Here is a 15,192-nt window from a genome sequence, read left to right as displayed (position 1 = left end):
GTGTTGCACTTAGGATCCAGTTACTCTGCAGTGGAAGCCTCCCACTATTACCTAGTCTACTACGCTGCAGAGAAGCAAAAAGATAGTGCTTCTATACTTAACCTAGCAGCTCCTTCATTTAACAAGTAGCTATTAATTAAGGAAACCCATTAAGGGCTATAAGCAAAATTAAACAGTATTTATTTGTGAAAATATACGCTTATGTTCACTTTTTAAGTGTTAATTGCTAAGGTTTTATGTACCTTTTATGTTCCAGTTCTTTTCTCCAATTTAATAAGACATAGTTAAAAACCTAAAAAGCTGTGGAACGGGGGTAATTTAACATCTACTTGCAGTAGAAGGTCATGTAAGAGAACACTAAGAGCAAAGTTTTGATTATGCATTTGGAGATAAAGGCAAGAGTGTGTGAATTTTAAGGATTAGGCTTAAATGCAAAACACAAATAAGTGGCTCAAACAAAGTAGAGGTTTATTTGTGTCTCCCAAAGCACTCTGGAGGCAGACTGTCCAGGACCAGAATGGTGGTGGTTCCACGGTGATTCCAGATCGCAGCTTCTTCTATCTTCCATCCTAAAGATCGCCACCTGGTCCAAGATGATGACTGGAGATACAGCCATGAAATGTCCAAATTTCAGACAAGAAAGAAAAATCTGGGAGATGAGGCTCTGGAGAAGCAAAAAGGATAAGCCTCCCAACAGTTAGCTCATGTAAAACCTTTCCTGGAATTACCACCAAATGACTTCTGCCAAAAGCTTCCTAGCAACCTCTAACTATAAAGAATAGTAACACAGTATCTGAGCTGTGTGCTCTGTCACCTCCAATAACATAAAGGTTCTATAATACAGAAGGGATAATGGATACTGGGTAATCATGTCTTTTATTTTCTGCATTTTATGAAGCTTTGTTTCCTTGGGGCCTTGCAGACTCAGAGAGGGGCTGCCCCTTCCAAGGTTATCTAATTCCTATAGTTAGCAAACAACTTACCTGAGAGCATGCCTTTGATAAGCAAACCAGGCAATCCTGAGTCCATATTCCCCTCCCATCTCCTTTTCTCAGGCTCCTGCAGTCTAGGACACTACGCCCTAGCTTTCCATCACCCCCAAAGCCCGGTACCTGACAATGTGGGTCCATCCCCAGAGCCTGCTGAAATTAACTCAAACTACCCAATCCTAAACTTGCTCAACTTGTCTGCTGTGCCTTATTCATTCCTCCCCCATGAAAAACACACCAAAGGTTCTGGCCTGTTCTGGTTTCCCCTTGTTCCTTCTGCTGCTTGACCAACCCTGGACTTCCCTACATAGCCCTGCATGGCATGACATGTCCCTTCTCTTGGGAACTGTAATAAAATTAAAAACATAAATAAATAAACTTCTTTCAAAAGCAGTTGTTTCCATGTCTATTATCTTATTACATGTGTTTAAAACAAGTCCTAGATACATCTTAAAATGGGTGGGCAACTGAAAATCTTCCCACAATATTGTCTTCTGCAACAGAAAGCTAGAATCCTGTCAACATTTATCTCACGAAACTGTTTATAATGTGTTTGGCAGAAGTAAAAAAAAGTCATTCTGTCTCAACTTTTCTTCTGAACTTCAGACTAAGATAATCAACACTCTGCTAAGCATCAGCTAGAAAGTCTACAAATAAGCTATGTTCAAGACTTAACCATTATCTTTCCCTCTCTTAAATCTGCTCCAAGTCCACATTCCACAAACTATGATCCTGGACAGGTGCTGTAAATGATTCTTCCCTAACCCAGAGCCTAACACAGGATCTGGCACAAAACTGTTATGCAACTAATATTTGTTGAACTTCTTTTTCAAAAATGGGATAACACATACTAGTTGATACTTCTGCTTTTCTACATATAACACCCATCTTTCCATCTGGATACAAAACCTCCAAATCAAAGTCACAAGGCAGTTTTCTGCAAGTTTATTTCCTAACACCATTATAACACCAAAAAGGGGAATGCAGGACCCACAACTTACACTAGAAGACCCCTACACCCGTACAGTCTCTAACGCAGTGGTTCTCAACCTTCTGAATGCTGCAATGTATTTTCATTGGTAAAAAGGGGTAACACATTCCACAAGTCCACTCTGGGCCTAGACCAGCTTAGAAGCAGCAGAAAGTTTCTCAGCAGATGGGGCCACCTAGGTGAGGAGGGCAGAACTTATTCTCCAGCAAATCAGACTGGTTTGGGGCCACTGGGTCTGCTAAAATCATATATATGCTGAGGACTTGACACTACATATCTAACTCTGAGAAAGCACTGATGCCACAGCTTCATAGCCTTTCAGGGACGCAGAGAGAAGAGGAAACCTCCAGCAGAAGAGTTTGTAGCAGAATCTCTCTGCTCAACTAATCCTACATAATACTTTTCTTCCCCTGCATCCTGAAACTGCACTGGGTTGGTAATTAAGCTCTTTTGTTCACTATGTCATTTTCCCAATGCACAAATTTATCACCTTTAAACAAGAATACAAATCTGCATAACTTCTCAAAATGTTTAAGGAGTATAAAATCTCCCTTTGCTGATGGAGGAAATAAAGAATTGCTCAAAGGGAAATGTTATCTACTTTACAATTTTGCTTAAGCCATGTGGCATAAAGGAATGCCTTAAGAACTTCATCACCAGGTTTAATGTATGAATTTAAACAACAGAGTTACTATGTGATTAGTAGTCCCAAATGCAGGAAAAAAGATGGCTGGTAAATCACGGAAATGAATTTTCTACTGTTCTTGGGCAGGGACAGGATAAAGCTAAGGAATTCCATCTTTCCTCAACCAAATTGCACTATAAGCACAAAAATGTTACTCAAGTGTGTAGAAAATACCTTAAAAGTGAAGAGCCTGTAACACAGCATGTTGACTTCTAAACCTAATAAAGTTCCACGTGACCTAAGCTACAGTTAGCACCGTACTCTCAGGCATAGGGGTAGGACAGTAGCCTTGGGAACAGATACACAGGCTGGGACAGAAGCCAAACTGGAGGAAAACTGACCTAGACAGAATGAGGAACTCTTCCCATTGGAACAAAACCACCTGCTCAGTAGCAGCTAATTGGAAAACTGCAGCAAATTGGCCAGCAGATCTGGGAAGGACAGACACGAACCTTAAAAAGCAGAAACATGCATTGAAAAACTGAGTTTAGGTAATATTTATTGATCAATTATCTATATTCTTAAATTTCCTGAATCTTATAATAAAAAAAGATTACATAATGATCTGTGTGGTTATGTGCATCAAGAGACTATGGAAAAATAAAAGGAAAACGCAACCCCTGAGGCTCTAAGGAAGGCACTGTCAAAGGTTGTCAAGAGGAACCCTGCTACCCTCCCCAAGAGTTATTGGTAGGACTTCAAAAGGACAGAAAAGAGACACTTAGCAATATACAGAATAACAGAACCAAAGTCCCTGTGGCATCATCTGGAACAAAACTATTTTATCTCACTGTGTTTTAGGTCCCTACTGCTAGTAAACTATGTTTCATAAATGCTATTGGTAAAACTGTCCAAAAACAAAAGATGTGAAGAGGGTAAGTTAATCTTAAAGACATTTAGGTTAGACACAAACCTCTGTTTAGCAACCCCCTTCTATTTGGGTTAAAGCTTAGTATCCCACTGGGATCATTCTGTCAGCATTTACTGAGTAATTATAATGTGCCAAGATTCACTCCTTGCCTTCAAGTCTACAGGATAAGCAAGAAAGAAATCAATATTTACCACAGATAAACACATACATACATTAAATGGCCGAATGAGAGTTCACTGTTTTGCATACTTATCCACAGAAACCACCTCTAAAATAGTAACAACTAGTAAATGCCATAATAGATAGTAGTTACTGAGATTATGCTACAAAAAGGGTAGAGGAAATAACAGGAAAAATGGTATCACTCATTTTATACAAAAGAATATTTTAATTCTTCTCTTTAGAAACTGTAAAGACTATACATGATTTAGAAATATATAATTTGGAAATAAGACTATACCAAAGTTGAATCATCCATTCTACTCCTTCTCTTTTGCCTGGTCACTCAGAAATATAATGTTATCTGTAAAGAAGCCAAAGTGTAAATATTATTTTCAGAAATACTTCTCCATCTTATTTCATAACTACATGATAATACATATATACATTCGTGCTGGTTATTAAAAGGATTTTAGTCTTTTCAAAGTATTAAATAACTCGTTATGTTCATAAGTATATGGAATAGGGTATAAATGGAACTAAAAATTAGGCATTGGCTGTGTGTACAATTCAGAACTGGTTAGAAGCAGTGGAATATTTGTCTTCCCTGAAAAAGATAAACTCTTCTTAGAAATAACTTCCTATAAAAGTTAAAGTCAAAAATTGGATGCTTGCAATGCTTAAACACCACAAAACCAGACAATACATCCTCATCTAGAAAAGGGCCAAGGCATATCATTCCGCATGCTGGAGGTATAAAGGAAAGGACAGGGGTCCACATGTGGCCTGGTTAGCAATGACAGATTTACTTATGTTTTTACTACGTAAGTTTAAAAACTTACATAGGAGAAATTTTATTTTTAAATCATAAAATAATTTAATATACGCCTTCTTGTGGGAATTTTAACTAATAAATATTATAGAGTGAGCATTTTTATACAAAAACATGAGACACAGCTCTGAAGATGCTATTCCAGAGAGTTAGCTATGGACAAGCAAAGGAAAACAAGTATAGTTTTGTTTTGTAGTATAGTCATCCCTCGGTATCCATAGGGACTGATTCCAGGATTCCCACAGACATCAAAATCCATGGATGCTCAAATCCCTGGTATTAAATGGTATAGTATTTTGTGTATAATCTATACATATTCTTTCACATACAGTAGAAATTCCATAGTTGACCACCTCCTTAAGTTGACCTATTTTCACACACCACATATGCACCATATGAACCCATCACTACAGAAGACCTAGTTCCTTATGTTTACCACCTCCATATGTTGACCTGTTTGTTACAGTCCCTTGGGTGGTCAACTTACAGAAATTCTATTGTCTATCATCTCCAGATTACTTATAATATGTAATACAATACAAATGTCAGTTGCTGTATTGTTTTATTTGTATTTTCCTTTATTGTTGTATTGTTATTTTTATTGCTTTCTTTTTTGAGTATATTCAATTTGTGGTTGTTGAATGCAAGGACAGAACCCACAGACATGAAGGAATGACTGTACTCCCGGTATAATTCCAAAAGTTCTAGATTCTTTTAAATATAAAATTACAAAGGACTGAATATTTGTTCATAAATACAGTCTCCCAAAAATGAATGTTTTAGTATAAAATGGTTACTTCAGAAGAGACTATTTAGAATTGGCATCCCTGTGGCAAAAGCCAAGAGTGCCATCTACTGGTGATTATTTTATTTTTAAGTTACAGGCGCAATTCCTAAGAGAAAAAAAAATGACCTATAAAACAGATCAAGCAAATTAAACTCTACTTTCTTGAATTCAAAAGTCACTGAAGATCTATTCACTTTTACTATCAGTCATAAACCTACATTAACTGACCATGTTAATGAAAATTGCTAACAATAAAAAAAAATGACCAACTATCTAAAATGTTTGTATTTGGTGGTTCATAACTCAACAATCTGAACAAACTAATAGTTGCCCACAAACAAATGAGGGTAGGAAAATATCTACTTTAGTTTTCAAGGTTAACATACTTGCAAAGAAACTTATCAGTAAGAAAACAAATATTCATAACAAATTATGAATCATACAGTATGATTAAGATATGAACTCTGTAGCAAGAAAAACGAAAGATAAAGGAAAATCTGTGAATTAAAAGAGACGAGAAATATATAAACCATGTCATATAAAGAATGTTTATTTATGAAGTAGTCAAGGAAACCTGAACACTGATATTTAGTAAACACAAATGACAATAATTTCTTTGTGTGTGTATGTGTGTGTGTGGTTTTTGGCCAGGCTGGATTTGAACCCACCACCTCTGGCATATGGGACAGCGCCCTACCCCTTTGAGCCACAGGTACTGCCCCAAATGACAATAATTTCTTAACATTAGGTGTGATAATAGCATGGTAGTTATGTTTTTAAAAAGACACCTTATCTTTTGGAGAAACCTACTGAGATTTAAAATGAAATACTATAATATCTGGACTCTGCTTCAAAATAATTGAGGTGGAGGTAAACTGGCTAGAAACATAGATGAAATAATATTGATCATTAGTTGATGAAGCTAAATAGTAGGAGTTCAGTTTACTATTCTCTCTGTCTTTATATATGTTAGACATTTTCCCAATTTTAACATAGCTCATAAGTACATAAACATGGAGACAGTAGCAAAATTTCTTTCATTCCCATGTATATATAAAAATGAGGTTTCTTAGTGTTTACATCCATAAAAACAAAAAAACAAAACCGAAGCTTAACAATGTCTAATTTTTGCAATTTATCCAAGAAGTGAAAAAGCACCATCTCATTAATAAACATATTTCCAATAATATTTTACTTTTTATATTTATACATAAAATTGTTTGGGTTAACTAGGTACTAAAAACAACTTTAATGATAACAGAATTCTAATATTTAAAAATTTCTTTATGTATACATTTTTGTTACAAATAAGATGAATAAAAAATCCCTAACGATGCAATATATTATTATACTAAGATACATTTCTGAGAAGAAAATGGAAATGGGTGATACAAGTACAAAGAAAAAGGAATAACATAAAATTTCTACATGTTGAAAAGCTTGTTCATGGATTTTTTTTTAATATGATGGTAGGTATATTATTATTTAGAGTCCATTAATATATTTCAGAACAACATAATTTTATAGTAATAAAAATTTATTAATGTCAACTTAAAGATGTACAAAGGGGTATATTATTTTCAAAATTCTTGTAGAATTTTTAAAAGTTTAAAAACTCTTCCCAAGGGGATATCTTCCTAATCTTCTTTAAGCTTTATGCATCTATCTTTTCTATGCTGTATTCTACTTTAGAGAACATTAAAAGTATTTAACTTTCAAATACAAGTTTCACCATATTAAGTACCGAAGAGGTTCCAGATAAATCTGCAAAATTCTGAGAGGACTCACTGTAGTGTACCTCTATAGTGAGTGCACATGCTTCTCCATGTTTAGGCTATGTCCTTCAAAAAGACACTAGATGTAAGTCTTTCTAATTCTTAACAGTAAATTTTAGCATGGACAACTCAATTTTATACTCTACTGACATTGTGATCAAAACTGTAAGTATTGTTTTTAATTTTCTAAAGGAATAAATAAATGTAGAAACTTTTGGCAAGCAGAAAAACCTGAGGGATAAAATTCTTCTAGTGAATTGCCTTCATTCTCATAAATGTCTGTCTACATAGTCCCAGTTAAAGTTACTTACAACATCGCCAAGCATTTAAAGGAGGAAAACAAGAAAAAGAACAGCTATTATCACAGGCTTCTTACCAGCTATGATCGTTGTTGCTTGTCGTCTCACATTATTTTTATCCGTGTATTCTCCATAGTCTACTTTCCCTTCAACATAAATTCGAGACCTGATATAAACAAAATTTACATTTTTTAGTTAAGATTCTAATATGTTTTATAAGAGAGAGTCAGGTCAGGGGTGGTAAAGAATATATACCAGGATAAAATATATAATCACATATAACCTCATTTTTGCTACCACTTCTCAATGTTCAGAATTAGGAGTACTGAAACAGAATGTGCATAGTACAAACAGACTTGCTGCCTCCAGGTAAAAAGAACAATGTTTTCATCCTTCAGCTATTCACCTAATGGAAGTTAAAAAAAAAAAAATGTTCAAATAACATTTTACTGGCATCCTTTAAAATTTCTAAGAGTGATTTCCAATGAGTCAATTTCCTTGACCTTAGATTCTGGAGTCCTAACAAATTTGATTTTCATTTATTTATCAATTCATTTCTATAGCGAGGTTTCTGACCTTATCCTCATGGGACTTAGATTACTAAGATGCAACCAGAGGTCTTCACCTTAGTGTATCACTCACAGTTAATCACTAAGACTCTTTCTACACTATCTAGAACTACACAACAGCCATAAGCTATGATTTTAAAGAGTGGAAAACGTGGATTCTATTTATCAGACCTTTGTTGGAAACTAGAATCTACAGAGAATTCACACTAATCAATAAGAAAAGAACAAACAACCCCATTTCTTTGTGGGCAAGAGACTTGAACAGAAACTTCTCTGAAGATGACAGGCACGTGGCCTACAAACATGAAAAAATGCTCATCATTTTTAATCATCAGAGAACTGCAAATCAAAACTACTTTGAGATATCAACTAACCCCAGTAAGATTAGCCCACATTACAAAATTCCAAAACTACAGATGTTAGTGTGGTTATGGCGAGAAACGAACACTTCTACACTGCTAGTGGGACTGCAAACTAAGACAGCCCTTTTGGAAAGATGTAGAATTCTCAAAGAACTAAAAGTTGACCTACTGTTTGATCCTGAAATATCATTACTAGGTATCTACCCAGATAAACAAAAATCATTTTACAACAAAGACACTTGCACCAAAATGTTTATAGCAGCCCAGTTCACAATAGCCAAGTCACGGAAGCAGCCTAAATGCCCATCAACTCATGAATGAACAAATTGTGGTATACGTATACATGGAATATGCAGCCATAAAAAAGAGGGAGACGTTACATCTTTCATGTTTACCTGGATGGAGCTAGAAAATATTCTTCTTAGTAAAGTATCTCAAGAATGGGCAAAAAAGGATCCAATGTACTCCATACTATTAGGAAACCAATATACGTACATTTATACATTCATACATTATACCTTATAAATGATAAAACACAAAGATATTCCAGAAAGAAAGATGTGAAAGGCAAAGGAGAGGGGAGGGCACGTGGAGGGAGGATATTTGGCGGGACCTCACCTGACGTACACAATGTAAGGGTACATTTCAAAACAACTAGGAGTATATTATAAATGTCTTACCACAAAAATAAGTGAGGTCATGGTTATAATTAGTTTGATTTAAACATTCCACGTTGTATATCAAATCATCATATTGTACCCCATAAATGTATACAGTTGTGATTTAATAAAAATTAAGTTTAAAAAAGGGAGAAAATGACCATAATTGCAGTTTTTAGAGACCACCACCACCAATTAAAAAGACAAAACTACTGAAATGACCAGGTGCCAAACACACGCAAACACAGAGATGTATCCATCAACAGGTGAAACTGAAGATACATACATCCATTCTGCATGTCTTTGTGGGTTTTTATGCACATGTTCATACATATGCACATGAAGGGCAATGGAGATACATATGAAGAAAAGCTATGCAGTTACTGAAAAGACATAGAAATTTTAGTTACTGTTGAAATTATTTTTCATAAAATGTTTTGACCATTTCTATAAAACATGTAGATTTCTAAAATATTAACTATCACAACTGCTATTAAATACACACTTTGTCCTATGAGTTTAGAAAAGATACTTTTTATACATACTCAATCCAAGTATTCTAAAAGAGAATACTATAAAATATCATCAAATATAAATACTATACTACCATGATAACTCAATGTGTCAGGATTTAGAAATTCCAGATCCTCCACTAAGGGTATCACATGGATCCCAAGAGACATGATACCATGCTCAGAATCCCTAGCCACAGAGACAAGGTAACTCCTAAAAGCTGGTGTTCCACTTATTCAAATGGCACTTAATACACTCTGCCTTCTCTCCTGCTTCCTCTAATTCTATTTATGTACACACCTTACAATCTAAACATAGATTGTAAGTTCTTAGAAGGCTGACCTATGTTTTATATACCTTTGAATAACTCACACACATAGCAACATGTCATGCATAGAGTATAAAGGACTTAACAAACAATTTAAAAAATGGAGTAATTAGCAGCACTCAGGAAAAAAGGAGAAGCTACCAAGTTCCTTGTCACTTGTAATCAGTTTTTTAAAACACTGAATCAGAAACATCCTTCCTTCTTCAACTTACCCCTTTTTCACATACTGATACGCCACATCTCTGAGGCCTGGCCGGAATACTGATATTCTGTGCCATGTTGTCTTTTGACTGACATCACCTAGACCACAAGAATAGGAAGTGTGGTTACAAATGAAAGCAGACAAAACAAATGCCAATGAACAACATGCACAGCAAAACCACTGTCACACTTTCTAAGAACAGAATTAAAGACATACCTTGTCTAAAAGTAGCTTATCTCTAATTAGATAATTAGCAATAAATAATGTCTATTTGTTGTTGATAAAATTAAAACTCCAGTCTTTTTCACTCACCCATTTGGTATACTTCACTGTCCCCTGATCGCCACATCTCATTTGTTGCTAGAGAAAATATTGTGACTGGATTTTTCCCTTCCACCTGTCTCATGACAGGGTCCTGACCCACTCGCCCAAGTAACTGCACACGATTCAAGGCTGAAATACAATGTGGGGAGAAAATGAGATTAGAAACCTCTTATGGACTGAATGTTTGTGCCGGACCCCTCCCCTCAAAAATTCACACCTTGAAGCCCTAACTCCTGATATGATGGTATTTGGAGGAGGGGGGCAGGGGACAGGTAAAATGAGCTTAAATGAGCTCATGAGGGTGAGAGGCCCCCAAGATGGGATTAGAATCCTAGTAAAAGGAAGAAACCAGAGCTTTGCACTCTCTCTCTTTCTGCCATGTGAAGATATAGTAAGGAGGCTACCATCTACAAGCCAGGAAGAAAGTCCTTCCCAAGAGCCCAACCATGCTGGCACCCTGATCTTGGACTTCTAGACTCTTGAACTATAAAAAATAAGTGGTTGTTTAAGCCACGTGGTCTATAGGATTTTGTTATAGCAGCCAAAATGATCATTTTAAAGAAATCCACAGCTGATATTTAGAGAAATGTCCAGAAGAGGAAAAGCTACAAATACTACTTTAACTTCAATCTCTGTATTAAGCAAAACCCAAGTTCTACAAGATCAGAAAATAAAGCAAGAATGGGAGAGAAAAAAAGAGGGTTGACAATAAAGGAGAAAACAATCATAGAGAAAGCAGCCCACAAAACAAACTTTGAACTCTTTAATTCTTCTTTAAAATGTCTTCTTCTTTCTTTTTTTTTTTAATGGCTGTGGAACTATAATAACAAATCTGGGATCTGAAAATCTTTATGAGAGAATATTTCTGTGAAACAATTATCTTTCATAATCTCAGCCTAATATGACATAACCTTGGAAATCTCAAATAAACAAACATAACTCAAGGAAATTCTTACAGGACAGTGATGACAAAATTAAGTAGTGTCTACCTGATAAGGGCCCAATTTATACCAGGTACTTCATAAGGCAAGGCCAAGATTAGGCCCAAATATGAGCCAAAGGCATGATGATAATACGATTAACTCAAACAGTGCATGTCTTCTACATCACATTTGAAAATATTAACACATTACTATAAATAACATTTTAAACTGGAAATCAGCTACTTACATCTTTCAAGAATTAAACTGCTAGCTATTTCAGACTCATGTCTTACAAACTGATGAAGTACCTAAAGGGGAACAAATGAGTAACATGGCTTTAATTTGTCAGGGAAAAGGCAAATGCAAACAGAAAACCAGCTCATATTTACTCACTATTTAGTTAGTAGTTCCTATAAGTTCTGGAAGAAAAGAGCTCTTCCCATGTTTTCCCAACATACAGCTCCAGAAAGACAGTGCAAACACTTTAAGGGCAGCTGACTGAAGAAGCCCGAAAATACTAGACAATTTGCCCAAAACTCAATTAATAGTCCACTCCTGTTTCTTTTGTGGCAATCCAGATTATGGCACTTCTGTTTGCACACAAACGGTACAATCAAAACAGTCGTATTTTCACCAAAAAGAGCGTGATAGTAATTATAAATCTAACCTGTACCTAAGAGTTGTTCCCAAGTACTTTTTAAAAATCCAGCGTTCATTAGCCAGAGTCACAGAAAGAAGCAAAAAATACTATATACATTCACTACACTAGACCAACCAACTTTTTAATTTTTGAAATATAAACTGGTATATTTTCTCTATAGCTTGGCTACAGTAGACTTTAAAAATGAAGAAATTTTTAATTTTCTAATATGTGTACAGATTTAGTTCATCATTAGACAAAAAGAGAAGAGAAAGAGATCACGCCTTTATAATTAATGTATTAATAAGTAGATTCATTCATTACATAGAAAACAATGCTCGAACAACTGTTAGGATGTGTGCAAAATAAATGCAATGTTATTACTTAAGCCTCACTCTCAGCCATAAAGTAGTTTAGAGAATGATAGTTTAGAGAATGAAAAATAGGTTCAATTCAACAAAGTCATATATTCCTTACATTAATGACAGGAATGTCTTTCAGACATAGCAAGGGGAACATACTATAAAGTCAGACTTTCTGTGGATAAAACTCGTAGAGTCTATGAAACTGCTTTCCTATAGTTGCTCCTTCAGAACTCATTAGGAATTAACAGATTCCTTAAATACAATTAGCCTAACACAATTTAAAAGCAAGCAAAAATGATGAAAGATAGTATCTACTTCACTGCAAAGGCTACTGCAAAAATTAAACAACTTCTAGAGTAAGCTTAATCCAATGCAGAGTTCTACAAATATACGATGGGAAATCTATGCTTTCAATAGATTTAAAAAAAGTCTAAGACAAACAAATTTGTTTCTCCTTATAAGTACAAAGATACGGCTATCCAAGTCAAAATGATACAGTCATCAGGAAATGATAGTCACTCTCACACAACAGCAGCACTTGATAACGGTGATCATTATGAATACCAGCTATCCTAAAACTCAGTCTATAAATTATGTTAAAATCATCCCCACTTTAATCAAGAATCAAGGAAACCAAGCCTCAGAGTGAGTAATTTGCCTAATAGACTGCAAGAAGTGGCCAGTCCTTATAAGAACCCAGGGAACTCTGACATCAAGGCTGCTGCTTTTCCCACCGCCTCCTTAAAGACATCTGTTCAAGATCTAACATAAAGACAGGAATACATATCACTGGATTCAGGGTCCAGAGTGCTAACCATTCTATCACAGAAACATTTTTCAAGTGCAGTACTGTGAATATAAAAAGCAGAACTCCACCAATCAAACAAACACCAATTCCGGGGGGTGTTGTTGGGGCAGAGGGTGGATAAGAAAGTAAGTATGTAAATTACAACATACAACAAAATCAAACGGCTAACTAATAACCCTGTCATGATTCTAGAAATATATGAATTTGAGCACTCAGACAAGCCAGAGCTCATAAATCTTATGGAATAACAAAATGTCTCATTTGGGGCACACAGAATCAAGACCTACTGGAGAAGAAATAGGAAAAGATTATTTAACTTGGATAATTTCTAAAATTAAATTTTTAACTTTTATATTTGGTTTTAAAAGTTTAAACATTTTAATACTATAATATTTAAGTGGATTAAGACACTAGTAACTGTTCAATATTTCCCATTTGAACACATAAAAAAGTAGGTTAAAGGTACATATCCAGAGGTTAAAGAGAGGATCCAAGAACATAAAATTAGTTCAATTATAGGATGGAGGAAGTGATCACAGATTTCACAGAGGAACTGACTGTTCAGTAGTCTTAATAGGAAGATAGTGAGTAGGAGAGAGGTGTTATAAAGGAATATGTTTAGGACTAGGAGCCCAAAAGTGGTTAAGTGAAGAAAAATTGTAAGTCTAGGCTGACTCAAGGCTAAGTAGAGTAACTGGATGGATGAGGAGCCAGACTGACTGGAATAAAAAGGAATTTTAAACACAGTGAATTTGTGGTAATGCCGAGACTTGAGCTGCTCTCCTCAGTATGCAGGGATAGCGGGAGAGGGAGCTCTTCCTAAAAGGAGGGAGATGGTCAGGAAAGGAACCACACGTCTTACAGGAAAATGCTGGAACACTGATTCTCATAGTCCTTAGATCACTAAAGACCTATAATGCTAATTAATTTAAATGTAAGTAACAAACATTTTTTAAAAATGACTCCTATTATATAAGTGAATAAATGTAAAAATGTGTTTGTTTTAATAAATGTTATATATACAGGCACAATCTGTCGCCAACCTTCCACATCAAGTGAATACACAAAACTGGGCGGGTAAGCTACGCCTGCAGTCAAAAGCCTAAAAAAATCTGGTCATTTTGACTGATAATACAACTATATTCAGGCATTAATATCGAAAAGTGACTACCTGAAATACAGGTCTTCGAAACATGGCTTCTACTTTCTTTTCTTACAATCTAATCTTTAGACTCTTCCTGAAGAACAAAAAGAAGAAAGAAAACTATTATTATATCTCATAGCAAGAGCACAAGTTCACCAGCCCTAAATTACTAACCATTCACAATTTTTACGCACTCCAATTTACAACACTGTATCAACGTTCCTGCATGTTTGACTAGCACCCTCTCCATAAAAGAAAACCTCATACCCCTATGTATTTTAAATTCCACACAACTTCCACCACCTCTAACCTCCCCCCCCAATTCCGATTCTGAGTTATTCCCACTTTCAATCCACTGTCTTCTCAAATTGCATTAAAATATAAGCTCCCTTAGGGCACACAATTTTGTCTGCTTTATTCATTGTCATATCCTAAACTCCTAAGACAGTTCCTAACACACAGTAAAGACTCAAATATCAGAGTCATTAAGGGACTTAAATCTGAAAACTGCTGCTGCAAAAATAAACATCCCGGTTAACAAAGACCAAGGAGCGCTGGAGACCCCCCACCTAACCAGCCTCACCTCCGGGAAAGGCGGGCACCCTTTCTCAAAGGAGGTGCTTCCCCCCCGAGCGCGTAGCGGAAACGGAAGGAAACCGTGGAGTCCCTCGCACTTGTGAGAAGGGAAGGGGCAGACACCTCCTGACCCCACGCAGACCCAACCACCGGACTCCCACCCTTCCTTTCTGCCTCCCTCGCCCCCTCACCTGACGTTCTACAGCAGCCCGAAGAATAGTTCCGGTGCACCGAGCCGCAAGGACCGCGAGAGGAAAGAGGAAACAGGAAGTCCGCAGCGTACTCTGTAGAAATACTGCCGGCCGGCACCGCGGGAAACGCGCTCCCTCTAACTCCGGAGTTCCGGGAGCTTTTTACGTGTGCTGGTGGCTGAATCTACGCCGCCAAGTGG

The 15,192-nt window shown here is 36.1% G+C and overlaps 1 protein-coding gene and 1 long non-coding RNA gene across 6 annotated transcripts in view; one reads left to right on the top strand and one right to left on the bottom strand.

The window, feature by feature from the left end:
- Positions 1-207: 207 nt before the first annotated feature.
- Positions 208-15,075, bottom strand: SSBP1 (single stranded DNA binding protein 1). Of its 4 annotated transcripts, XM_053608537.1 has the most exons (8): positions 14,993-15,075; positions 14,253-14,319; positions 11,516-11,576; positions 10,334-10,474; positions 10,032-10,119; positions 7,466-7,554; positions 3,997-4,059; positions 208-664 (listed from the first exon to the last, which is right to left on the bottom strand). In XM_053608537.1, the coding sequence occupies exons 2-7, from the start codon at positions 14,274-14,276 to the stop codon at positions 4,016-4,018; spliced, it is 447 nt and encodes a 148-aa protein (XP_053464512.1). In that variant the 5' UTR covers positions 14,277-14,319; positions 14,993-15,075; the 3' UTR covers positions 208-664; positions 3,997-4,015. The 4 variants fall into 4 exon arrangements, with proteins under 4 accessions (XP_053464512.1, XP_053464510.1, XP_053464511.1 ...); XM_053608535.1 differs by lacking the exon at positions 208-664 and having other exon boundaries at positions 3,724-4,059; XM_053608536.1 differs by lacking the exons at positions 208-664; positions 14,993-15,075 and adding an exon at positions 14,809-14,969 and having other exon boundaries at positions 3,724-4,059.
- LOC128598198 (uncharacterized) overlaps positions 15,058-15,192 on the top strand; it is a 39,955-nt gene continuing 39,820 nt past the window's right edge. Inside the window, exon 1 of one of the 2 annotated variants that reach the window (XR_008383596.1) lies at positions 15,058-15,191. This is a non-coding gene — a long non-coding RNA (uncharacterized LOC128598198). The remainder of the gene's footprint in view (position 15,192) is intronic. The other variant, XR_008383597.1, reaches the window with a different exon arrangement.

The sequence above is a fragment of the Nycticebus coucang genome, chromosome 11, assembly GCF_027406575.1.
Source record: "Nycticebus coucang isolate mNycCou1 chromosome 11, mNycCou1.pri, whole genome shotgun sequence".
Lineage (NCBI taxonomy): Eukaryota > Metazoa > Chordata > Mammalia > Primates > Lorisidae > Nycticebus > Nycticebus coucang.
Note: the sequence above shows the minus strand (reverse complement) of the source record. Positions and strands in the feature narration are given on the sequence as shown.

What these genes read in the sequence shown, in the direction of transcription:
- SSBP1 (XM_053608537.1), bottom strand. Translation starts at nt 14,276, where the DNA reads ATGTTTCGAAGACCTGTATTTCAG. An exon ending in CAGTGAAGTATACCAAATGG is followed by an intron (nt 10,120 to 10,333) that starts GTGAGTGAAAAA and finishes CTTGTGGTCTAG; the next exon opens with GTGATGTCAGTCAAAAGACA. An exon ending in AGCAACAACGATCATAGCTG is followed by an intron (nt 4,060 to 7,465) that starts GTAAGAAGCCTG and finishes GCTTCTTTACAG; the next exon opens with ATAACATTATATTTCTGAGT.